This window comes from Blastomyces gilchristii, assembly GCF_000003855.2.
Source record: "Blastomyces gilchristii SLH14081 genomic scaffold supercont1.27, whole genome shotgun sequence".
NCBI classification, from domain to species: domain Eukaryota; kingdom Fungi; phylum Ascomycota; class Eurotiomycetes; order Onygenales; family Ajellomycetaceae; genus Blastomyces; species Blastomyces gilchristii.
Window position 1 is genome coordinate 319315 of NW_003101655.1, and position 24670 is coordinate 343984.

Sequence of the window (24670 nt, forward strand, 5' to 3'; positions counted from 1 at the left end):
TAACTAGTTAGTTATCCCGTAAGTTAAGTTAGTCCTGTTGCTAGCCATTTCATTTGCTGTAGTTAGGGCGTTGGAAGTTAGCCAAATCCCACCACGAAGGACAGACATGTACGGTAAACCTGTACATATATGACAATTTATTTATTTATTTATTAGCCCCTTCAATACCTATGTATGTACTCGGTACAACAATTTGGATCATCATCTTCTCTCCCAACACTTACGGCTGTTTGTTTAACGTATCGTCCTCGCCGGTTCTTGGTTCCCTATCCCCGATCCCATCCACCCATCTGAGCCCTGACTCGAGGGTGGGCACGGTAGGATACTTGAATAGTCCAAGGCGGAGAGTTAGAGTATTGTATAGATTTTTTGATCCTACTCAAAAAGATTATCTAAGCAGAGAGGAATATTTTTATTCAGGTGTAAAGACTTGATAATTTTTAATATGTTTATCTAGTTGATTGTTGTGCTGAAATATGAATATCAACCCTCAATCTAATCAAACTGAATAATCGAAAAACAGCTGAAAACTAATAGTAAAAGGAAATATATATATCCATCAAGTCAGCACCAGCCACCTGAACATCTGAACATATTTAGAGCTACTCTGTAAAATGACATGGATCCATCGGCGCATACGCCCCCCACCCTTCCTCTTCCGCCGTTCTCAGCACCCCATCATGATCCTCCCCAGGCCTCCCACTCAATATATCCACCAGCTCCTTCAGCCCCATCCAAAAATCATTCTTCGGCTTTCGACGAACCCAGTCTGTATCTGTTTTATCCAACCCATCGCGCCCGTCAACGCCCGGACCCACCGGCCCAAAAACAACCTCGCTTCCCTTAATCCCAATAACGACACTGGACATGGGATCCGCCGCAATCTTCTCCTTTTCCAGCCCAAAGAACGTCTCCATGTGCTGTATGCATTTTATAGCCATGCGCAGTGCCCGCACGCGGTCCATCGGTGACGGTTTCCCGCCCTGCTGGTAGTGGCCCGGTACCGCGGCGCGCGATTCGAAGCGGTCGTGCGCTTCCCCTTTGATCATGTCGGCGATTACCTGCGTGGTGTACGTGGCTGAGGCGTGCTCATTGCGTAGGATTATCTTGCCCGCGTGGCTAGCTCCGCGGTCGGTAGAGAAGTTGTGGCGGAGGTACTCGATGTCCCGCGCGAGCATTTTTAAATCGATCCCCTCCTCAGGAATGTAGACGGCGTAGGCACCGATGGCGAGCCCGGCCATTGTGGCTACGTAGCCTGAGAGGCCGCCTTGGGTTTCAACCACGAAGACCCGTCGGCGGGAGGAGGACGCCGATTGGCGGATTACGTCGCAGAAGTTGATGAGGGCGTTCAGGCAGGTATCGCTACCGAGGGAGTATTCAGTGCCCGGAACGTTGTTGGAGATAGTCGCCGGGAGGATGACGAGGGGAATTCGGAAGGCGGGGAATTCATTTCGGGCTTTGCGGAGCTGGCTTACGGCAGTAAACGCTTCGAAGCCGCCAATCACAAAGAGGGCATCGAAATTGTATAGCTCGAAGCATTCGGCGACCTTCTCAAAGTCTTCGGAGGGGAGGCCGCGGTTTGTGCCGATCTCCGAACCGCCTTCATTTACCCACGTGTCTGATTCAAGCCATGTAACTTCTCGGACTGAACCTAGAGGCTTATCCGCGTGGTGTCGAATAAGGCCTGGAAAGCCGTTGTAAATCGCAATTGGTGTGTGACCACGGGCGATACAGTAGGCTACAGCTGCGCGCGTTGCGGGATTCATACCACCAGCGGGCGCACCAACGTGAATAATTGCGATTCTCATTCGCTGACACGACGATGTCCTAGTTAGTATAATTTCAAGCATAGCCTACTACCTGCAGTAAAAATTTAAACCTACTTTGCTCTCTGGTAGCTGCAACTTGGGATGGTGAGGAGTCGCCGTGTTGATGTACGCCCTGTGATAGGCTTTAAATTCCGCATCTCGCAATTCCAACGCTGTCGCAAAGTCTCTATCCTTGATGGCCTGGGTTACCATTTTCGTGACTCGAACAGCGTCGAGGAGGGACGACCGCTCGATTTTGTTTTCTCTAATGGTTATGATCGGTGAAGGTGAGCCGGGTTTGGCTTCCAGAACAGCTCGGACAGCTTCTATTCCCTGAAGTGTGCCCAACCACCGATCGTAAGCACAGGCAGGGCCTCCTCGCTGTGTATGGCCGAGAATGGTCACCCGAGTGTCAAGCTTCAACCTGTTGCTCAGTAGATCCTTCACGGATTCCGAGGATATCTTCTTCAAGTTGCTATCCTGTGCGCCTTCAGCTACGATTACGATAGTGCGGCGCTTGCCTCGTTTCCGATTCTATTCTCAAACGAGAAACTGGTTAGCACTGTATGCATCTTCGTACAGGAGCCGAGTATTTGATCAGCACCAACACGAACCTGGGTGATGATGTCACACATGTCATCTTCCCAGCCGTCTCGGGGAGGCCTCTCCGGGATAAACAACCAGTCTGCCCCCGTACTGATGGCCGACATTAGGGCCAGCCAGCCACAATGCCGCCCCATCACCTCAATCACGAAGCCACGTTGATGGGAAGCAGCCGTATCGAACACATAGTCGACAGCCTCACATATACGATGGAGTGATGAATAACAACCAACCGTAGCATCAGTTGTCGACATATCATTATCAATAGAACCTACAATGCCAACAATATTGAGGGAATCGTACGGTTTCGCCTGGTCCAAGGTCAATTCCCCCTTCTGAACCAACTCGCCCAATAAACCGGCCCATTCTCCACGGAAGATATCTGCCCCGGTCAAACTGCCGTCACCACCGCATACAACTAGCGCATCGATTCCACGCACAACCAAATTCTTAGCCGCCTGTAGACGTCCTTCTCGTGTCAGGAAGCTCATGCTGCGAGCAGAGCCAATCAGGGTACCTCCCCGCGACAACCAGCCGCGCACATCTTCCCAATGCATCCGCTTAATAAACTTCCCGCCTCGAACTAGGCCTTCATAACCCTCATGGATAGCATAAGCCTCGCAACCACAGTGGATAGACATGCGGATGACGGCGCGGACCACGCCATTCATACCGGGGGCATCGCCACCACTTGTGAGCACAGCGATACGGCGACGCTTGGAGAGCATAACTGAAGTGCTACTAGCGCTGGCAGTGTCAGCCATTGTGTTGGCGGACTGTTGGCTGAAACTGGCGAAATATCGAAAAGATAGAATTCCCTGCAATAGTATGGTGTTTTATTCGTAATGGTTAGCAATTGAGATGTACCTGGCTATATGTTGGGCAAGGAGGGAGGTTGGCGGTGATGCAACGTTGTAACCCTAGGAGAATTCCCCCGTAAGACGCTAGCAGAGCATAGCAATCCAATGCTGGCACAGGAGCAACAATTAAGACAAAGACAATGGCAACTGGCCTTAATTGATGGGATATAAAGTAATTTCGTCTCACCCAGCCAAAAGACAAAGCGGTTCGATGACGGCGTCATGATGATTAAGCGGGGCTATTTCGGTGAGCAACCAGAAATCACTAGTCTTAATTGAGGTTAGTGCGGGGCAGAGCTCCCAAACTTGGAAGACTTACCCAGGTGGTCCGTGCATACCCTGAAGTCGGATAATTTTACTTCCGTTTGCCGTCGTCATCATCACATGATCATCGTTGCTGGCTCTGTGTTGAACTGAACTGAAACTACATTAAGCAAAGAACATACAATGCATGCACATTGAACCCTCACTACGGGATTAACATACTTATAAGCTTAGTACGATTGTGCCGATGTTTCCGCTAACCCCCCCAGATTACACAATGTTTCCCTAAAGCACCAGCAGCTATGCACAGATACCACAGAACGGACCTTCAGGAAGCTCTCGAGGTCCTTGAACAACCCAAACCCAATCAACTGCCTCCTACCCCCCAGGCTGTCAAAATGGAGGAATCATTTCCTCTTCCATTGCGCCCCTTCATCCAGAAGTCAGCGAGAGAACCGGACTCGTTACCCATTCGAATCGCCCAGATTAATAGTCAGCGCGGCTCCTTTCGCAATGTCACTGAACAGAGCCTCCAAGCGGAGATAGATGCGCAGCGGGCTAGAGCGGCTGCAGGCCTGGAAGCTGAGGAAACTGAAGAAACTGAATCACAGGAGGTCAAGTCAACAGACAGGTTGGAGCAGTTGTTTAAAAGCAGGGCCGAAATTGTAGACTTTGTAGCGTGCGCCTTGCCCCCAGATATTTATTTTGTTCATGAAATCAAGGACTGCTTTAGGCTAACGCGACCACATATAGGCAAGCCCATGCTGAAGCCAACTACGCCCTTGACCTCGTGTCCCTGCTTATTTCCAAATATACACCGCGCCAGGCTGAGATTTCCATGTCTCCTTATCTCAAGCAAAAGGCACCACTAGGTTCATTGGGCATCGATATCATCAAAACGCCAGAGAAGACAGAATCTGCTCAAAAGGAAATCGTCGATTTGTCGCGGGGTTGGAAGTTGGAAACCTTTGATTTTGCAGCCAATAAGCTGCTACAGGCTGCCTCCCGGCTGGAGCAGGAGGTTGCCGCGGAGACAAAGTACTGGGCGGACGTCCTAAGTATCAAGGAGAAAGGGTGGAAGATTTGTAGAATTCCGCGGGAAAGACAGACGTTAGGCGTACAATGTGGCTTCTTGGAAGGTTCGTTTTATTATTCTAAAGTGTGCCCTCGTGACTAATATCCATCGGCTAATTGAATTTTGAAAAGCTACGCCTACTCTCCGTGATCGTGGTCTTGCTGCCCTGAGACGAGGGGATGGAGGTGATCTAATCCTGGACCGCGGGCTACAGCCGTCCCAACCTCGTTCTCTACGGGTTCGTGTACAGCAACACGACCAAATAGTCGGATGCTCAAAGCTGATTTCCCTGGAGTTGGCGCCTGGTGACGACACAATCGAACACCGCATTCGTTTGGCTAGAGATGTCCTGTATGAAGAAGAGCTGTTCCATGAACTTAATCGTGAAGCGCGCACTCTACTACAACATGGAATCCAGAGCAAGGAAAATTTGATCCAGTTCCAGGCCAGCGATAATCAGCAAATTCTTATCGACATGGTCGGTTTAGATGCATACAATATTTCGGATCTAAACCAGCAGGAACATGCAGAAGACGCTCTAGCAGAGGCTGTGGCGCAATCTTTACGACTATTACTCTCCCATGCCCATCGAAAGAAGTACCGACGCAGGGCCCGAATTCCGCCACCAGTCACATTGAAACGCCGGCCAAATCCAGAATACTCCCTCATACGACCAATTGTCAGTTATCTGCAACACAAATCAGCGCTGCAATGGTTAAGATCTTTTCTTAGCACCATAACACGTACATTACAACTAGCCGGCTTAAAATGTAAACATGATGTCTCCCCGCTAATATTCGTGAGACTCCCACCCATGAACAAAACCATTCCCTCTCCCTCGGAGCCGGACACTTTGCCCTTCGTCGAAAGACTTGTAGACACTTTCCTCACACCACTTGAGTCCATCGTAACCGGCACCTTCCTCTCTCCAACCTCCAACTTCAAGATCCGCATCGTAACCAATATAAGCCCCAATGGGTACGGGACGGAATTCGAAATAGCAACGAACATGACTTCCGGCTCGCGCACTAAATCCAGCTCGTCCCGCTTTGGCCTCCGCGATGATCTCCAACAGCTCCTCCTCCACCGCTTCACGATCGATTTGGTATACCTTATTCCAACACTAGCGTGGGATACGGGTACGGAATCGTCTCCACCGCCCATCTCCTCGCAGCAGAAGCAAGAACAAGGGCAAGCGCAGGTACAAACAGAACAGACTCATTTCAACACCCCTGTCCAACCCCGTGCCTCACACCCAACGCCATGGACACCCACATCCCCTGAGAACGGGGAACTGGTTGCCTCCTCCCCCACGCAGCGCCGTAGTAAGAAGCTCAATATTGACCTGCGGCCAGAGAGGTTGACTATTCAATGTCAATGGTTAGGCGCTGGACTAGATGCTAATCTAGGAGAGGCCTTGGAGTCAATGGCTCGTGGAGGGAATGTAATATATTCATGGAGTGATGATGGTGGGGGTGAAGAGAAGACATTGCAGAGTGTTATGGGCCTTCTGAGTCAGTCGGAGACTAGGCCTGAATTGTAGTTGATGCGGGCGGATTGGGAACGGGTGATTTGCAGCTTCTCATCTCTTTCTGTATGATTGGGTCACTGGGTCTTGTGTAACTTTATCAACCCTGATGGTCTGGGGGATAGGAGAGCTTTCTTAATATAAGGAAAGCCATATATGACTTAGTAACTACATATTTACATTCAATACTATCCCATGCAATAGTATTTTCTGCACAACTTCGTAGCATGGTTACCCAATATATCAGGTTCTAGTTGAACATGGTTAGAGAAAAGCTGAGTATGGTTAGAAAGGGAAATGATATTAAAGATAAGAATTATAGAGTAGTTACTCTCTAGAATAAATCAACTGAAAACACTTTCATTTTTTAAATATAGTCTCCTCCGATGGCTGAGTAAGCGTAGCTATAGTTACCGGCTCTCGGCTTTCTTTGCCGAATTAGGGTCGACAAACCCGTGGCTGAGATCGAACTTCAACCTCAGCAAACAACCAGCTGTAACGTATAACCTGCAACAACGACAACAACAATAGCAACAGCAACATCTCGAAGTCAGCCCTTACATTTCGAAATTATTTTTCCCTCTTTCTCCTTTTTAGTTTCAGCAGGAGGACGCAGTACACCCACGCTCATGACATCAAGCTCTGGGAGTCTACATACCCAGTTACACCTCATAGCTAGCTAGCCTGCTGCTCTCTCTCCCCCCCATCTTTCATTCGTCTTATTGGTTTGATACCTGGATAAGACCAAAATTTGAGGCAACTTATTACAGTGCCGCTGATGGAAGAATCAAAGCATTAATTTAATCATAAGATTGTGAACCATCTGCTCTTCAGTAATCCCCCCCCCCAAGACAGACACGCCCAGCCACTCATTGTATTTCCACAAACAACCGGCTGGGAGGAGGAGTCCAATCATCACAAGATAGGGAACATATATAAATATAACCCGTTATCTCGCCGGAAGAATTCTTGCGGTTTGTGACACTCGGCTTCTCGCATCAGTCCGCTCATGAGTTTCCGGCCCGGCATCCATCACCTCAACCATGACAACTCGATATAGAGTGGAATGTAAGGTTCTTCCTTTACGTTGTACTAGTATCCTTGGAACTTGAGTTCGGCTAACTTTCGACGCTTAGACGCCCTTAAGGTTGGTACTGAGCTTTTCCCGGTCTGCTGTACTGTTCATGGAGAGACTATAATCCCATGGCTAACTTCGCCCACTGTTCCGAGAGATAGTCTCATCGCAGGGACCAGTTAGTAAGTTTCTTTTTTCATTGCTATCGAACCTTCCATAGAAAATGACTAACATTGGGAATGGTTAGATTGAATGGATCAAGGTAAGATGCGTCGCCCATATTATATTTTTATGCGCCCCCCACATATCGTGCCCGCGCCGGATCCAAGCAACCATCATTTGGTTAACTATTTGCTGTGGCATAAGGCAATAGCTAATCTCAGCTATAGGGACTGCTCGCCGTTCCTTTCGTGCTACACTCGCAACCAACTGCGCTATACCAAGAGCACAGTCCCAACCTTGCCCAGCCAGCTGCTAAAACTCATGACCGTTATGTGGAGATCATGCATGATGTTGAAAATCTCATCAACGACCATAGTAATTCAACGCCGTACCTCCAAGACTGCTTGTCAAACTGACTAGCGATGTAAAACTTCAAATTCACTAATTCGTAATATAGTCAGTCACCAAAAGGGTAAAAGCAAACGTCCTTCAAAACTGAAGCTTCTAGTTCCTAGCATTGGAACTTTCTTCACTCCTCTACTTTTGGTCGATGCCTTCAGATATCAGGATAAGAAACGATCCATCAGCAGTCGGCGATTTGTGCCACCATCGTTCAACGATATTCGCAACATCCTCAACACAGCGCAACTCTTAGGCCTTATCAAAGGCGGAGGGGTTGACCTCATCACTTTTGACGGCGACGTGACACTCTACGACGATGGAGCATCACTTACTATGGACAACCCAGTCATTCAACGGATAATCCGTCTCTTACGCCAGGGGAAGAGGGTCGGTATCGTAACCGCTGCTGGATACACTGAGGCACTCAGGTATTACGAGCGTCTTCACGGTCTGTTAGACAACGTGAAAAACGACCCAGGCCTTAATGAGCACCAGCAGAATAATCTTATAGTAATGGGTGGCGAGAGCAATTTCCTGTTTAAGTTTGACAGATCATCCCCTGATTTGCTCTCACCTGTCGAACGGAGCGAATGGCTCCTGGATGACATGAAGCTGTGGCAAGAGGAGGATATCACCGAATTGCTGGATATTGCTGAAACTGCACTCCGTGACTGCATGGCTAAGTTGAAACTTCCAGCTACCCTTGTTCGCAAACCGCGGGCGGTTGGCATATCTCCACTCGAGGGCAGCCGTATGCACCGGGAGCAGCTCGAGGAGACGGTTTTAGTAGCACAACAAACGGTTGAATTTTCATCGGTAGGCGAACGTCTACCGTTCTGTGCGTTCAATGGTAAGCCAATGATATTCCTAGCAGCTTCCAAGAGTTTTAGGATCGCTCCTTCTTGTCATTGTATTTCCACAACTAACGACTGCTCCTAGGAGGAAACGACGTATTCATTGATATTGGCGATAAATCTTGGGGTGTGCGCGCCTGCCAACGTTACTTTGGCGGTATTCCGCAGTCCAAAACTCTGCATATCGGCGACCAGTTCCTTTCTGCGGGCTCTAATGATTTCAAGGTATGATCCACCCCCTCCCAATTTGCTCCGCGTGTTGATAACCTAGTTCTAACATCGTCCTTGCTGCCCATATGATCCTTGCAGGCCCGCCTTGCATGCACCACATCTTGGGTATCTAATCCCGGTGAAACGGTGCAGTTACTAGATGAGCTCGATGAATTGGAGAAACAACATCATATCTAAATGATACCCACACATGCTTTGATCTGTCTTTCCAGTTAAGAGTGCAGGATATTATGTTGCAGGCTGCTCCCTAGCTTCAACGTTCCGGGAAGGAGCTTTTATGGTTCATATGTCAACGAGAGTCTTGTTGCGGCAATTATATTCCCAAATCTAATGAAATCGACGAATGAAAGTTTCTCCATACTTTTGTAGCCGGAAATGAGTTTGTTCTGTAGGTCAACGTTCTGAACGAAGGACACCTCTTTCCTCTGTCCATTGCACGAGTCAACGTAATATCTACTACCTTATTCCCCATAATGTATGCTACCCTTCGGACTACTTCGAAGTACGTACATGTAGAGAAGCCACGTAAATCTATGAATTCCGTTCCATTCCTTTCTCTTTCCCCAGTCAAAGAGACGACATTCTTGAAATACTTCTTGAAAATCCAAGTCCAGTTCCACTCTTTCTCAATCCCAACAAACCACTAGAACGAATTCATCCCGGACATCCACCAAACGCCGACCATATAAGCATCTTCTTGATCCTCCTTAAAAGTGCCTACCAAGCAACAATAAAACCCGTCGTGTACTGCTCACTCGATTGTTTCCGCCCACAGCAGAGAATGGAATTACAGATCGTTATCTGTGTCCGTGTTGACTACTAACATTTTTAATTTACCTGTTAAACCAACATATGATACTCTTCGTTTTCTGGCATGTGACGACCCATTTCATTGAACAACTGTGGTGGATTCGATAAAGCTTTGCGAATTTCAAGCAACAAATTGACAGTCTCGGTATTCCGGACTTCTCGGCGTACTTTAGTGGTGTCATATTATTATTATCTACCGAGTCAATATCAACTTTGTCGGTGTGAAGCAGTAGCGGGATAACTTCCTGCTTCCCATATTGTGCAGCATCGGATAGAGGTGTTCGACCTATATTGTCCTCTGAATCAACATCGACTTTGCTAGTGTTAAGTAGTAGCTTCATAGCATGGCGGTGCCCATATTGTGCAGCATAGGATAGTGGTGTTCGACCACTATTACCTCGCGAGTTAGGATCAACTCTCCGACTCTCCATTATTAAACCCAGCACAAATAGCATATGACAGTGGTGTGCGACCTCTGCTATCCGATGCCACAGGATTGACTTGGGGATTCTGAAGTAGCAGCTCAACAACCTTCTCATTCTGTTCATATTCAACAGCAAGTGACAGTGGTGTGCGGCCCAAGTTATCCTATGAGTTAGGATCAACTTTGTACTTCTCAGGCAGCAACTTGACAACATCTGTACCCGGTCTAAGACAAATGACCTGTGACAGCAGTGTCCGACCATTGTCATGCTTGCTGTCTAGCGTCCATCTTCTGGTTTCCAGCAGGAAATCAATGAGTGTCGGGGGGTGATACAGTGCGGCGCGTGCCACGGATTGCCGGCCGGTACGAGATCGATCGATCGATGTCCTCGCACAAACTTCGGGCGAGGGTTTGGATGTGAGGATTGTCGGGGAGAGCTTTTGCCTATACTTCTATGAATGCCTTGATGGTTTTGTTCCCCCTGGTGCTCACTATGGAAAAAGGGGTACTCCACCTCCTAGCTTCGTCGTCGAGATATGACAGGCTGGACGGGTGAATTCTGATGAGATTTGGCAGATTGTCCGAAGCTAATACAAACATAACAACTGGCCTTGACAAGGTAGTCAGTCATCATAAACTTGAAACCATTTGTCGCCCCTGATAGTTGTAATAAAGTCCTCGTGCAATATTCCAGCTCCCGCTGCTACGTCGGCGTGATACAGCACACTAGTATAAGCATATACCAAAAATGGAAATGCTTCTTCCATTGAAGAAATCTTCCTCCATCCTCCGGAAGGAGAAATGGTATCGGTTTCAATGTAATTGAGACAACACTGCTTCAGTCGCTCGTGGCTTTGTCCTAGGACGTCAGTTCTCAGGGCGGGCGAAAGTAATTCCAGTCCATCCTCCGCAAGAAGAAAGTCCTTCGCTGACTGGTGTATAAATTGAATTGCATAGTGAGTTCTTCGGACATGGTTTTCTCAGCTATTTAGCCCTTTGGAGCATTTGGGAAGAAATTTCACTGTTATTATCGTATCAATCGGGGTAAATATGGCCCTCCTCCTGTAACTATTTAGGTCCTCAACGTTAAAGTTTGTGCCGGATAGTATCGCCAAGTGTAAATCTCTGGGCTTCAACGGCCGCTTTGCAAAAAGCAACCACTGCATGCAGAGCAGGAACTCTTCGTTTTTGTTTTTATCCCACGTCAAAATATCACGGAAGAACTGGTGCAGGTTGGCTTGCAGCTTGGTCTGCTGTTGATGTGGAGAGCAACCTTTTCACCACAAGATCAACCCACATGAATATGCCTGAAGCTTTCCTCCAAAGTTCGTCTCTAATTTCCTTTGCAGTATTACCTTTACTGATTCTTAATTCCTTGCTATGTATGTCGTCGGCATGACCCGCCTGGCGCTCGAGGTGAAGTTCAACGTGGCAGAGGATGAAATATTGGGGTAAATATTGGGGTATTTAAATATTTAATGTCGGCTTGCAAAACAAACCCGAAAGTTTCCATTTTGCTTGATGGCAGATTTCACCGATAAATGATGAATGAAGAACTTCACTATTTCTCTGGCTCCTGACTCATCGCACTCATCCAATGCATCAATGAAATATATCACAGACAACATCCCACGGGATACTGCATCTCTAAAGAGATCCTTCAGCAATTCATCGTTCCACTCAAAGTTGTCCATGCTCTTCCAAGTATCAAACTCGGCAGAGCAAAAAATTGTGTGAGCTGCGGCAATTTTGTGAAAAGCTGTAGCAACAAAGATCGGTACATTCCAACAACAGTCTTCTCCAGGGCGGCGCCTCGTGCGTGGAAAAAGAAGAAAATGACAGTTCTGTTCTGTATCTTCATCGCCTGTTTGACGATGAATTTCATCAACGTCGACTTTCCCGCCCCAGGTTTTCCCTTGATCCATAAAAATCCATGATATGGATCATCAGAGGCACCCAAAACCAGTCGCGATACTCCGGCGTCTTCAGGAGCCACCCACATGTTTCTGTGTGGGCAGTCTTGATGGACAATGGACATCAGGCATCATCTACTTGATCAAACTTCGACGACTTTAGAATCTTAGATATTGCGCCTTTGGAAAGGGATATTTTCTGGCGTTTGTTTGGGGGACAGATATGGAGAAGTTGTTAGAAGAAGCGTTACATGTACTATTGTCGTATTCTGTTCTAAACGTACTTCTTGGGTTTCAAGTTTTAGAAACCGGCAAATGGAAGAAAAGCTGCCTCGCATATGCTGCTGCTGCTGCATATCCCATGCCATTTATTATTTTTGTGGGAATCGCAGTAGTCCGATATATCACGGATCGAGGAAATGGAAGTCGGTAAAAACGCCTGCTGCCTCCGTCTCGAAACACAGAGCGTCGCACTGCTCTGCTTTCCGATCCCTCTCCACAGCAGCCTTTATAACCTTCTCCTTCTCGCCAGTTGCCATGTTTTCTCTGTGCACCTTCACATATTGTATGTCGCCTTCGTTGTCCTCGGGCCGTTGGACTTGCTCCGAAAGATCGCATCCACATTCATCGCAAGTATAGTTAGAGTCCAAGTGGATGTATGCCGGCTTGAATAGATGATCCCTTGAATAGATGATCCTGGCCTCTGCCAGGATATCTATATTTTACGAGGCCTCGTTTTGTTGTGTCGATCATCTGGATGGCCTTCCACACAGGATCGTCTCTCTCTCTGTCCCGTTGCGATTCCAAGGCGTTCACAGCAGCTAGGAGCACTGGTGGCGGTGGGGATAGGGAATTGGTACATTTGAAGCTGTTGACTTCCACTTTTCCACGGTCATATTGCACTGTGCCTGGATACCCATTCGCTCGATTGCCGACCACAGCATCCCCAAGACGGACCGTTCCCCAATCAGTCCTCACAGGAACGCCGCCGCCGATACCAACGAGCAATCCAAATTTCACATTTTGGAATGACATTTTCATTTGAGCGACAACATTAGCCGCAGCCGTACACCCAGGAGTGCTAAGCCCTGAAATAACCACGTTGTACCCATTGATGCTGTCAAGGTGGTAAGCATTGCTATCGTTCCGGGGCTGGGTTAGGCGTTCATGCTCCTCTCTAGCATCTCCAATGCGGCAGTTTGCTCCACCGGCAATGGACAGATGCATGCAACCGTGTAATCACGATGTCTCAACCTCAATTTCCGCTTCGACACAGGGGCATCCGTCCGGCCATTCGCAAAATGAACTATAGTCATTTTCCGTCCCGCCAATGGCTGCGTTGGCTCCTTGTAAACTCTGGCACTGTGGGCGTCGAGGGGCTTCGGCTGGCGAGGAGGCAGTTTATGTGAAGGCTGGGAGGTCGTCTTTTAAAATTCAAGAATTCAAGGCGGTCTACCTCGTTTGCTGGGTAGTTTGAAACGACTGACTGATGTCCGTCTCACCGGAAACAGTGTATTTCTTAGACCATGGCAGTGGAGTTACAAGATCTTGGGATGTGAAGGAAGCAAGGGCAAATAAATAAAAAAAGGAAGTAGGGTAGTATGCCTCACTCGACTTCAGGGAGGTCATAACGCAATTCAACCAACATGTCGTCTGCGTACTCTCTATCCCCAGTAATTGATTGATGAGTTGGCAGAGTCAGTTTCTCAATAATGAGCTAAACCTGAGTCTGATGGTATATCAGAATAGCTTAGATCTCTTGCAATTCTCATGATATTCATTGCCACCTTCCAACTCAATAATCTTCATGATATAGATAGAAATATGCTCTATTCATGTCTGAATCTGCTCCTGAAGTAGCTTCTTTCATATCTTTTCTCATATCTGTATAGCTTCTGCACAGTTCTTGAGAGCTTCTTGACTGTTGCTTTTTACTTTATTAGTTAACTAAATCATGTGAGTTCAATCTTATTGAGATTAGAGATTCGAGAAGTTGAGATATCAGAACAATTACCAAATCTTATAAATTTCATATATATGATATTAAATATAGTGATTATGAACAGAGATTTTATTCTTCTGAATAATGATATTTAAACAGGTAATTTAACACTCTTCTACAGAGAGAAAAAGAGAATTTTAATTTGATATTAATATCAATTTATTTTTTCTCTAATTCATAAAATAGCTTTTCTGTTTCTTCTTTTATTTTCACTTTAACTGAGATTCAGATAATTGATATAACTTTAATTTTCTCATTTCATTCTGACACTCTCGCTGCTGTTTTTTAATTGATTTTATTATTATATTCAAAGCTTTTGCGGCGTGCGCGTGGATGCTATATGTAGTAATTAAGGTAATCTAAATCTTGTCTGATTCTTCTAAGAGAGGGGGACGTACGACCTCTTTTCTATACAAATAAACATGCTCCTTGCGATCGCGGAAGGAGTGATTGCAAGGTGCAATCATATATACAAACATGCCCATTGCAGTCAAAGAAGGAGGGATCGCGGGGGCTATAATAAGAAAGGAGATAGTAGGGGCCTAAGTGTGTATAGATGTTTTCATTTTCATTCTTTTTATTAAATCAGATTTTTATATAAGTTTGATTATTTTCAATTCTTCTTTTTATCATACATATCAGATTCATGCTGTTGGTGTGAAAGGACAACACCCACTGCATTTCCTGAATGTGTTCACAGGAGATCTTGACAAATGTTGAGCTCTCTCCATATCAAGTGAGAATGGTTTGCTGGTGAGCTAGTGAGTGTAATGAGGAGCTGGCACAATAGATACAAGGGAAGTGATGACTCAAATCACTAAGCAGAGAATGCTGTAAGTATATTCGTGGTGTGTTATTATGATTTTGTTTCATTCTTGACATGAAGTCGGATGAAAAGTCGTTGGTGTTCGCCAGATTGATAAGAGCTCTTATAGGGGCCTTCCGGCTGATTGATAGGGGCTGCGGCGGTCCCCAGCCCTAACAACCCCCGATAAGGTTAGCGATCGCTGATAACTCCCGTGCGTTGTCACATGGGATGCGGCTCTTGTCCACCGCCAACGACGACAGAGCAGACATCCAACGTACGTCGTACGTCCAACAACGTTTAACGACATCCATACCTGCCCAGCAGTTACTTCTCTAGCATCGACCGATCTGCAGGTTTCATCAGTTACAATCAACGTTGCGGCGGATTTCTTGCTCTGCACCTGCAGAAGCAGCCTCTCGTTCTCTGCTAGCTGAAGCTGGCACAACGTGGGCAGTCTCACGGCGCCGTGACTGGACCCAGTTAACTCTAATTTCCCCCACCTTGGGGACCGTCATAGGTGCCCTCAGCTAAGAAATCGGAACAAACTCACTCTACTTCTTTTTTTGTTTTTCCACCTCAACTATGCCGGACAACGAGCTGGACAATGTCTACTCCATCCGCCCACATCTCGATCTCTTCACATCTAGCATCCCACAGCGCCTCTGCTGCTCACGACCCTGCCGGTCTACAATTTGAGGATCACAGCATCATCGATGCTAGCATCAAGCAGGATGTCGGGCCTACGCTCCATCCCGGCTCGACGTCATCTGGTTCCCCCACCGAGTCTGTTACTCTAGACCCACTCCAGACCTCTTTTGCTCTCCCGTCCTCGACCATTTCTTCTTCTCACTCCTCCGCCCTCATCTGCTCGCATATTTCCCCCACCTCATCGCTCCTAAGTGACACCTCCGCTCTCCTCGCCATGGCGTCCTTCGCCGGGCGTGTGTTCGTCTTTCTGTTCCATATCGTCCCCGGCGTCCTGTATTGGGTTATTACTTTCACCACAATCACCCTCCCAACTTGGCTATTTACGCTGTTTTCAATGAGCCTGACGTTCACCATGAACTTCACAACACTGTACGTATACCTCACTTCAAAACCCGCCATTGGACATATGTTTCCTTTTTAGTTTTGCTCTTCCCGTGGCTAAAATGGTGCTCATAATCAGTCTCGTCATTCTGCTGGTCCTTGTGTCGACGATCAGCTGGTTTGTTCGCTACCGGTTCCTGAATATGTACTCCCGCCTTCCGCCCGAACCTCAACGAAAGGAACCTCAAATCGATCTTTTCCCAGATACCCAGGCTGGTGACTCGAAGCCCGGACTAGCCAACTATCTAGACGAGTTCCTCAGCGCAATCAAAGTTTTTGGATATCTGGAGCGCCCCGTTTTCCATGAATTGACACGCACCATGCAAACGAAGAAATTGATTGCTGGGGAAACTTTGTTGTTGGAAGAAGAGAAAGGTTTCTGTCTTGTGGTTGATGGTGCTGTTCAGATATTCGTAAAATCCATTCGAGAGAGCCAAGATAAATATAGGAGAAGCCCCAATGCGGATAGTAACGATGCGGAAGAATCAATGGAAGAAGAGGAAGAACCTAGCGATCGCCGACATCAAGGGTATCAATTGTTAACAGAGGTCAAAAACGGGGCCTCAATGTCGTCTCTATTCTCAATTTTATCCCTTTTTACTGAGGATATCAAGCTGCGTCATAGTGAGGACATGGAATCAAGCACCTCGAGCATTGACCCAACACGAAGTGCGCCGCCTATGCCAATGACCTCCCCTCATTTGGCGGAGAGTCCAGTAGCGCCTCATTTCCAAGGATTTAGAGAAACGCCTCCACGAGCAAATGGAAACCCTGCGCCGTTACCAGCCGTTCCGCATCTCGCACTTGAAGACAGCCATACGTCCTTCCAAAGTGAGCCTCACGCGCACCAGTATAGACCAAAGAAGACGAGAAAGCCGAAGGAGAAGAAATCCGTCCACCCTGACATTGTAGCACGCGCAATGGTCGACACCACGATTGCCATCATACCTGCAAGCGCCTTCCGCCGTTTGACCCGAGTGTATCCTCGAGCTACAGCTCATATCATCCAAGTGATTCTTACCAGGCTTCAGCGGGTCACTTTCGCGACGGCACATTCATATTTAGGCTTGTCAACAGAGGTCCTGGGCATTGAGAGGCAGATGAATAAGTACACCTCATATGATCTTCCGAATCATCTCCGCGGCGCCGCGCTAGATAGACTCAAAGATAAATTCACAAATGAGAGGGATCGACTCGGCCCAGAGGAAGTCACAAAGGGCATCGCGCTCCACAATCCCTCGGCGAGCGGAAGGCGCCGATCTAGTAGCTCTTTGCGGAAAGATGCTGCATTGTATGCCAAGATATCTGCTGCCCAAGCAAGGCATTCAATACACAATGCATCCCATGCATCTGAGAAAGAAAGCAGTGGTGTGAGTCCTGGTGATTTACTTTCTACAATTCAACTTTCTCGATACGGTCCTCGATATGGATCTGAGCGCCTCAGGGGCTTCACACATGCCCATGAATATCCCCCGCCTTTAAATAGCCCTAGGGAAGCATTTCCTTCACCCGCCCAACAGGTGAAGCCGCAACCATTCAGCCTGTCGGCCCAAAGTCCCCAGTTTCATAGACAAGAGTCGATCGATGAGGATTTTGTTTTCCGTGAATCTATTCTTGATTGTATGATGACGGCTCTCGGCCTTACAGGAAGCACGAATGATGCGTTACGAAAAACCCATAATTCTGGAGAGGCATCTCCTCAATTAGTGTCGTATGATTACAAGCGGCAGAAGGCCGTCTTTAATAATGCGTTTGGTTTTATCGACCCGTACGATTCTTTTGGCGATGCCGACTCTGAATCTCTCATGTCGATGTCTGTGACCAGTGCTGGTGGAACATCGCCTGTGGCCAACCTAAAAGCAGAGTTGCGGGACGAGATCGAAATTGTATTTTTTCCGAAAGACTCTTTGCTTGTCGAGCAAGGAGAACGCAATCCGGGCCTTTACTATGTGATAGATGGATTCTTGGACGTTGGAATACCGGTTAATGAGAGAGGGGAAGACCTGCTGAACTCGCCTGATGCCTCCCGCCTTCAGTCAAGTGGGTTATTTGAACCTCTTAAGCGACCTGCAGCTTCTCGAGCTTCATCCGCCATCCGGGGTGGTCAAAGCCAACGGAAAGGGCCCACTAGGCGCAAATCTTTATATATGGTAAAGCCTGGCGGCATCGATGGATATCTAGGGTCTATTACTTCATACAGATCATTTACCGATGTTACAGCGAAAACGGACGTCTATGTTGGCTTCTTGCCACGGGCATGCCTCGAGAGGATTGCTGACAGACACCCGCTTGTCCTGCTAACCATGGCCAAGAGACTGACCAACGTTCTTCCTCGCCTCATTCTGCACATCGACTTTGCTCTGGAATGGGTTCAAGTCAATGCTGGAGAGGTTATTCATCATCAAGGCGACGAGAGTGATGCGATTTATATTGTCCTCAATGGTCGACTTCGGTCTGTTTGGGAAAAAGGGGATGGGAATGTGAGCGTCATGGGAGAGTATGGACAAGGTGATAGTGTGGGAGAGCTGGAAGTCATGACTGAGTCGACCAGGCCTGCGACCCTTCATGCCATCCGCGATACGGAATTAGCGAAATTTCCCAGAACGCTCTTTAACAGTCTTGCACAGGAACATCCCAGTATTACTATACAGATCTCGAAGCTGATTGCCCAGAGGATGAGACATCTTATCCATAATCCGCTTATGGAGAAACCTACCGACAAGGGTACGCACGAAAGCGCCATGACTGGGACGTCGACTTTGAATCTCCGCACAGTTGCTGTGCTGCCAGTTACAGCTGGAGTTCCAGTTGTTGAATTTGGAAACCGTCTGTTGACTGCCTTCAACCAGATCGGAGTCACCAACGGGGTAGCTGCTCTACATCAGGCTGATATTCTGAATCATCTTGGACGCCATGCATTCAGCAGGATGGGTAAATTGAAGCTCTCTCAATATCTAGCGGATTTAGAGGAGAGATACGGCATGGTACTTTACATCGCGGACACAAATGTTAATGCGCCATGGACCCAAACTTGTATTACCCAGGCAGACTGCATTCTTTTGGTCGGGGTCGCTGAAGGCTCTCCCAGTATTGGTGAGTATGAACGGTTCCTTCTTGGAATGAAAACCACTGCTAGGAAAGAGCTCGTGCTCTTACATCTAGAAAGATACTCCCCGCCAGGCCTAACCAGACAGTGGTTAAAAAACCGCATGTGGATCAATGGCGGACACCACCACATTCAAATGTCGTTCCGCTTAACCACAGAACCTACTCATCCTGTAACCAAGCGCTTCGGCACTGTGTTGAAACAGAGAGTTCAAGTTCTGCAAGCTGAAATCCAAAAGTATACTTCTCGTCGCATACACCAGACCCCACTCTACTCCGCCACAACTCCATTCAACGGTGACTTCCACCGGCTCGCCCGCCGACTCTGCGGCAAATCGGTTGGACTAGTTCTAGGAGGTGGAGGGGCACGGGGCATTGCCCACATCGGAATCATCAAAGCTCTAGAAGAAGCCGGCGTCCCCATCGATATCGTTGGTGGTACATCGATAGGTGCCTTTGTTGGCGCTCTGTACGCGAGAGATGCGGATGTCGTACCCATGTACGGTCGCGCGAAGAAATTTGCCGGCCGCATGGGAAGTATCTGGCGCTTCGCCCTCGACCTCACCTACCCCTCCGCCTCGTACACCACCGGCCACGAATTCAACCGCGGCATCTTCAAAGCTTTCGGTGACAGCCAGATGGAGGACTTCTGGCTCGAATTCTACTGCAACACAACAAATATCAGCAAATCGCGCAACGAATTCCACTCTTCCGGCTACGTATGGCGCTACGTGCGTGCATCGATGTCTCTCGCCGGCCTGCTCCCGCCCTTGTGCGATGAGGGCAACATGCTGTTGGACGGCGGTTACGTCGACAACCTGCCCGTCGCCCGCATGAAGTCACTTGGGGCAGATGTCATCTTTGCCATTGACGTCGGCTCCATCGACGACAACACCCCGCAAGCCTACGGCGACTCGCTATCCGGTTTCTGGGCGCTCGTCAACCGCTGGAACCCGTTCTCTTCGCTCGCTAACCCACCCACGCTTTCTGAAATCCAGGCCCGCCTCGCATACGTCTCCTCCTTCAGCGCGCTAGAGACGGCGAAAAATACGCCTGGCTGTCTCTATATGCGGCCGCCGATTGACGCGTTTGGGACCTTGGAGTTTGCTAAGTTCGATGAGATTTATCAGGTTGGGTATGCATATGGGAAGGAATTTTTGGAGAGGTTGAAGAATGAGGGAGGGCTGCCGTTGCCGGAAGAGACGGAGGAGAAGAAGAATTTAAGAAGGACCATGGCGCCTAGGAGGGCTAGTATTTAAGCTGTTTCATTCTGTTTGATTTCTATTAAGTGCGTCTCGCATATATGTACGTGTACAATACATTAGAATGTGTGGCGCATGCAATGGATATATACCTTCCAACAAATGACTATTTTGTCATGGCTGGCTTCTACGTCATTTTGCAAGCTACACTGACATCCCTGCTCCCCACACTCAATTGGAGCGTTTCTGTGTTTTTTTTCGCCCTTTCTTATTTCCGTTTGTCTCTTTTCGTTTCAATACCGAGCTCACTCTGCACTTTTCGAGTTTACTTTTGCCTCAATTCCAATGGTACAGTTTATCGATAAGAATGATGTTCTGCTGAGCACTTCCATACCTTTCATGACCCTTCTCTGATGTATGAAATAGGTTTAAAAAAACCTCTGCTAGGGTAGACGCGTACCAATAACTGCATCATTAGGAAGGTCGGCGGATGATACTTGCAGTTTAGAATTCCTGTATATCATGGAATGGTGAGTGATATAGCTAAATACATCGTGAAAGGGAAAAAACATATGAGGGACAAAACAGCCTAAGTCGTGCTGGGTACTAATTGGACAACAGAAAGCTGAAAGGAACGTGTGAGTATATGAGTACAAAGCATGCAAGTAAACAAACAAGTCACGCCAAAGCACGGTTCAAATGATGTAGGTAGTCAATGCTGGAGTGTGGAGGTAAAAAAAATAATAATAAAAAAAATAAAAAAAAATAGGAAAGGTGGAATGATGATAGTAGCCATACAATAGTTACTGGTTGTAGCAATCCTGCGTGTCTCTCGCTCACTTCACCGAATTTTCTCGCTTCATATGCAGTTATGGCTAGATATATAAATCCCTGCAGACGCCGTCTCGTCCACCAGGTGACTACCCCTATGGCGTTTTCCGCGGTGACTTCGAACGCGTCCGAGTTGCTATTCCATTATCAGACCTTGGTTGCAGCAGCGGGCTCCCAGACTTATTCTTGTCCGATATCCCCCCTCGCTTGCGAAGGCCCTTTCTGTCTTCGAAACCCTTCTCTTGATGTACTTCATGCGCCTCTTCCACCTCCACCTCTTCTTCATCATCGGAATCTTCAATTCCCTCATCGTCGTCATAATATTCCTCCCCTTCGCTACTTGTACGGCCAACGAGCATACCCATGCTCGCATCCGTGCCCTCTCCCGCAGAAAAGTTCGCTGACTCCACCTCACTGCTATGGCTTCCCCGTCCTGAAGCTGGCTCCCAAACTCCCTCCGCATCCATTCCCGAACCACGTCTAGATGACCGCGAAGGTTCATGAATTCCAGGTGGATGATGCGATGGGTTCTGATCCCAACTGCGGGCAGCCTGGCCGGTACCGGCACCGGCTTCGCCACCACTGCGGCTAGGGTCTGTACATGGGCTGGCGGCAGCAGCGTTGGCGGCTGCTGCCTCTTGGATTCCTGCGAGAGCCTTATTCGTTTCGCTTTCTTCCCCGTTCAAGGCGCCGCAGGATCCGCAGCGCCAGTGGCCAATCTCTTCCAGGCTGCGAATGCCCGGGGCAGCCTGTCCGTTCACAAGGCGGCATTGGGTGCATATGAGTGCCAGGCGGTTCTTTGGAAGGGTTTCATCCTCGCCTAGTAGGACGTCGAGAATTCGATCGTACCAATGAGGTTGTAGTGAGCCAGCGTGTTGTTGGTGGGGTTGGGAAGGGGGGAAAGCATTAGGAGCGAAGCCTGGCTCGTCGACTGGATGTGGAAGGTGCTGAGTTAACTGTTCTTGTTGACGCGGATTCGGGTTTAAGTTGGATGGGCCTGGCGTGTGGCGCGGATCGGGGATGGGGGGAGATCGAATTGGCGATGTCGGCACCGAGTCTGGTTGGACTCGTGGGATATTTGCAGTTGGAGGTGGAGGGATCCCCGTTCTTCCACCTGTGCCTGGGAGTGGAAGTGACGCTCTCATTCGCGGATCCCTCTTCTTATTAGCTGCTGCCCCCCCTGCTCCGGAAGCTGGGCCTTTGGGAGAGTCCCCGCCATATTTTTCTAAAAGTTGCTGGGTGGAGTTATACTTTGTAGCCTCCTTTAGTTTCTCGATGGTTGCATCCCGCTGTTTGTGGAGCTCATCGAGATGATGTTGCGTGCCGGAAATGCGGTACTGGTAATATTTATCGAGGCCAAGGCGCACGACGTAGATCCTACACAAAAATTAGACTCTGGATCACAGCAACTCGGTGCAGAATTAAAGAACGCACACAACTGGACCACCTGCCACAGTGGAATATTCACAGGGACCCCAATTTTGCCATCCGAGCACTAGTATGACGATGATCGAGTAGAGAAGGTATGCGAATGAGGTGTACAAGGTCCACAAGACCCTATATCGTCGAGAACGTTGTCTGTGGCTGTCCAGCCGAGTAGTTGCGCGCGTAATCTTCGCAGATAAGCTGGACAGCGTCTTTTCGAACTCCGCTGGTGAAGTACCGGAACCCTGCGATTGAATGAAAGAGTCAACATGGGAGCTCACGAATCAGGAGGAGCGGGGAAGGAGAATCGTGGTTTTACCTTCCATGGCCAGAGGGACACCATGCTTGCAGGCCCTCTATATAATTAATCTCATTTCAGCACATTATTCTGGGGGTAGGTGGGCGTGTAAGAAGGATGTTTGATTCCTTAGATGCTATATATGTCACAGAAATGATATGGAAGAAGAGGTGAAGTCGAGCCAGCTGATTGGCTGGTAGTTAGTTATAGTAATGGCTTAGTCACCATTCCAGTTGGCTGCCTAGAGAGAAAGAAATTTAGGCCTTTCGCTGCTGAAAAGGGATAGTTTTGACCGTTGATATGATATTGTTCTGAGCCATCCTTCGTTATCGGATTGTACCTTTGTATGAAGCAGGATATGTAAACTGAGTGGTGTGCATCTCAACTTTTCTGCTGCCGTGTAGTTTCCACCTCATCTGGTTCTTTCAAGCTGAAGATGAGTGATCCCCTCCCTACCTTAAGGACTAATCCTTTGGTGCAAGTGCTCTTGCCTGATCTTAAAAATTCTACACCCTCTGTCGCAGAGAAACTGCCTGCAGAAACAAACAGAAAATTTCGACAGGCCTGAAATAGGGAATCTCGCTTCAAAGACACGTTTTTTCCACGTAATAAAATAAAAAAATAATGTTGTAGAAATCCTCAGTAGGTGGTGTATCCATAGACTGCACTAGTCATCCAATGTGCAGTGGAGGTCCAGGGAAATTCTCATAGGGGGAACTGAAAGCGCATACCTGTTTTGCGCCCCCAGTTGGGCGATGTATATATGTTTCAGCGCACTGCATCTACGACTCCTGATGGAAGTCATGAATGAAGAGCACTAAATTCAGATATCCTCCACGGGGATTTTCTCTTTCAGTCAAGCCAGTGGGTGGAGATACAATCTAGGAGTGGCCACCTTCAAAAGGTGAGCGTCTTGTGGGCCCATCCCTGCACTAGTCAAATCAGCGTTAGGCTTGCAACCTACGTTATCTCTTTTGGTGACAGGCTCAATGCCTGCCAGATCATCAGCGCGGTGAAAGCCCAAAGTTTAGGTCCGATATCCCGGTTTTGGCTATTAGGGGATAAAAACTCTAGTTACAAGCTCAGCCAGCCACAACCTAACCACACAAAGTCCGACTGTACGGACATGGTGCTGCTCATATATACCCTGAACCCATGGTTGAATGGGCGAAATCTTTGTAAAAATCGATTTTGTTAATAGTTGCGCACACATGAACAAATATCAGGTCATGGAACGACAGTGATCATTCAACATGGTTGGGATCACGGTTTCCCTTCTTGTCTCTTATTGGTTCTTGTTTTGCGATTTCTGACAACTTCAACTATCTAACCAAACGCCGAGTTTTCTCAATATTTGTCCTCACATATGTATTGTTGTGCAAGAAAAGCGAAGAGATTGTCACGACAAACCAATCTACAGCGTATATGGGGAAGTGAGGCTCGGAAAGGATCGAGCTAACTACCTTGAGACAAGTGTGGGCCCGCCCACGTCCCGGGGCTCACTTGCATCATTCCTATTTAAGTTTAGTTCAGTTTCGTGCCGCAACTTAAAACATGCTTAAATCACTGCGGAAGTATGGCTTTGTTTATTTATGTAATCTCTTTGGGCAGATGAATCCCTAGTTTAGAGAAAACCATGTCCTCATGTTGACAAAATTACTATCAACTTTGATATACTATTATTTTGTTCCAATCTTTTCTATATGTTTATGCTAGGTCTGGTCTCTCTTACCTCTCGATAAGCAAATCTAAGTTCTAGTTTACACAGCCTGTGGTGCAAGAAATTATCAGACAAGGCTCAGGCTATGAGCCAGCAGCAAACCAAGCCCTTCATCATGATTATCACTTTCGTGTCACTACCAACGCGCCTGTGTACCTTGTCGGGCAGCCATTATTAACGC

At 47.8% G+C, this 24670-nt stretch overlaps 8 protein-coding genes across 8 annotated transcripts; 3 read left to right on the plus strand and 5 right to left on the minus strand.

The window, feature by feature from the left end:
- Positions 1–347: 347 nt before the first annotated feature.
- BDBG_08711 (6-phosphofructokinase) lies at positions 348–3536 on the minus strand. The gene is made up of 3 exons (XM_002620866.2): positions 2423–3536; positions 1884–2342; positions 348–1811 (listed from the first exon to the last, which is right to left on the minus strand). Exons 1-3 carry the CDS (start codon positions 3173–3175, stop codon positions 603–605), a joined length of 2421 nt encoding a protein of 806 aa, XP_002620912.1. The 5' UTR covers positions 3176–3536; the 3' UTR covers positions 348–602.
- A 148-nt stretch (positions 3537–3684) lies between these two features.
- Positions 3685–6517, plus strand: BDBG_08712 (RNA polymerase II mediator complex component SRB4). The gene is made up of 3 exons (XM_002620867.2): positions 3685–4214; positions 4289–4674; positions 4742–6517. Exons 1-3 carry the CDS (start codon positions 3838–3840, stop codon positions 6151–6153), a joined length of 2175 nt encoding a protein of 724 aa, XP_002620913.2. The 5' UTR covers positions 3685–3837; the 3' UTR covers positions 6154–6517.
- Positions 6518–6603: 86 nt separating this feature from the next.
- BDBG_08713 (IMP-specific 5'-nucleotidase 1) lies at positions 6604–9709 on the plus strand. The gene is made up of 8 exons (XM_002620868.2): positions 6604–7206; positions 7275–7285; positions 7375–7395; positions 7461–7475; positions 7603–7750; positions 7833–8627; positions 8717–8856; positions 8941–9709. Exons 1-8 carry the CDS (start codon positions 7182–7184, stop codon positions 9037–9039), a joined length of 1254 nt encoding a protein of 417 aa, XP_002620914.1. The 5' UTR covers positions 6604–7181; the 3' UTR covers positions 9040–9709.
- BDBG_17836 (uncharacterized protein) lies at positions 9176–11182 on the minus strand. The gene has a single exon (XM_031725470.1). It carries the CDS (start codon positions 10362–10364, stop codon positions 9696–9698), a length of 669 nt encoding a protein of 222 aa, XP_031580952.1. The 5' UTR covers positions 10365–11182; the 3' UTR covers positions 9176–9695.
- Positions 11183–11756: 574 nt separating this feature from the next.
- On the minus strand, positions 11757–12098 carry BDBG_17837 (uncharacterized protein; the record flags this gene model as incomplete). The annotated part of the gene is made up of 1 exon (XM_031725471.1): positions 11757–12098. The coding sequence occupies one exon, from the start codon at positions 12096–12098 to the stop codon at positions 11757–11759; it is 342 nt and encodes a 113-aa protein (XP_031580953.1).
- Positions 12099–12413: 315 nt separating this feature from the next.
- BDBG_17838 (uncharacterized protein) lies at positions 12414–13236 on the minus strand (the record flags this gene model as incomplete). The annotated part of the gene is made up of 2 exons (XM_031725472.1): positions 12414–12674; positions 12736–13236. 2 exons carry the CDS (start codon positions 13234–13236, stop codon positions 12414–12416), a joined length of 762 nt encoding a protein of 253 aa, XP_031580954.1.
- Positions 13237–15423: 2187 nt separating this feature from the next.
- Positions 15424–20272, plus strand: BDBG_08715 (lysophospholipase NTE1; the record flags this gene model as incomplete). The annotated part of the gene is made up of 2 exons (XM_002620870.2): positions 15424–15896; positions 15988–20272. 2 exons carry the CDS (start codon positions 15424–15426, stop codon positions 20270–20272), a joined length of 4758 nt encoding a protein of 1585 aa, XP_002620916.1.
- On the minus strand, positions 20198–23877 carry BDBG_08716 (uncharacterized protein). The gene is made up of 4 exons (XM_002620871.2): positions 23734–23877; positions 22791–23664; positions 22481–22716; positions 20198–22423 (listed from the first exon to the last, which is right to left on the minus strand). The coding sequence occupies exons 2-4, from the start codon at positions 22812–22814 to the stop codon at positions 21142–21144; spliced, it is 1542 nt and encodes a 513-aa protein (XP_002620917.1). The 5' UTR covers positions 22815–23664; positions 23734–23877; the 3' UTR covers positions 20198–21141.
- Between the last annotated feature and the right edge of the window lie 793 nt (positions 23878–24670).

Coding starts and splice junctions, on each gene's coding strand:
- BDBG_17836 (XM_031725470.1), bottom strand. CDS start 10,364: ATGACAATGGTCGGACACTGCTGTCACAGGTCATTTGTCTTAGACCGG.
- BDBG_08712 (XM_002620867.2), top strand. CDS start 3,838: ATGCACAGATACCACAGAACGGACCTTCAGGAAGCTCTCGAGGTCCTT. Junction 4,215..4,288: donor GAAATTGTAGACTTTGTAGC/GTGCGCCTTGCC, acceptor GACCACATATAG/GCAAGCCCATGCTGAAGCCA. Junction 4,675..4,741: donor ACAATGTGGCTTCTTGGAAG/GTTCGTTTTATT, acceptor AATTTTGAAAAG/CTACGCCTACTCTCCGTGAT.
- BDBG_08713 (XM_002620868.2), top strand. CDS start 7,182: ATGACAACTCGATATAGAGTGGAAT. Junction 8,628..8,716: donor ACCGTTCTGTGCGTTCAATG/GTAAGCCAATGA, acceptor GACTGCTCCTAG/GAGGAAACGACGTATTCATT. Junction 8,857..8,940: donor CGGGCTCTAATGATTTCAAG/GTATGATCCACC, acceptor TGATCCTTGCAG/GCCCGCCTTGCATGCACCAC.
- BDBG_08716 (XM_002620871.2), bottom strand. CDS start 22,814: ATGGTGTCCCTCTGGCCATGGAAG. Junction 22,717..22,790: donor TGTCCCTCTGGCCATGGAAG/GTAAAACCACGA, acceptor ATTCAATCGCAG/GGTTCCGGTACTTCACCAGC. Junction 22,424..22,480: donor GTGGCAGGTGGTCCAGTTGT/GTGCGTTCTTTA, acceptor ATTTTTGTGTAG/GATCTACGTCGTGCGCCTTG.
- BDBG_08711 (XM_002620866.2), bottom strand. CDS start 3,175: ATGGCTGACACTGCCAGCGCTAGTAGCACTTCAGTTATGCTCTCCAAG. Junction 2,343..2,422: donor TGTGTGACATCATCACCCAG/GTTCGTGTTGGT, acceptor GTTTGAGAATAG/AATCGGAAACGAGGCAAGCG. Junction 1,812..1,883: donor TGCAGCTACCAGAGAGCAAA/GTAGGTTTAAAT, acceptor TCGTCGTGTCAG/CGAATGAGAATCGCAATTAT.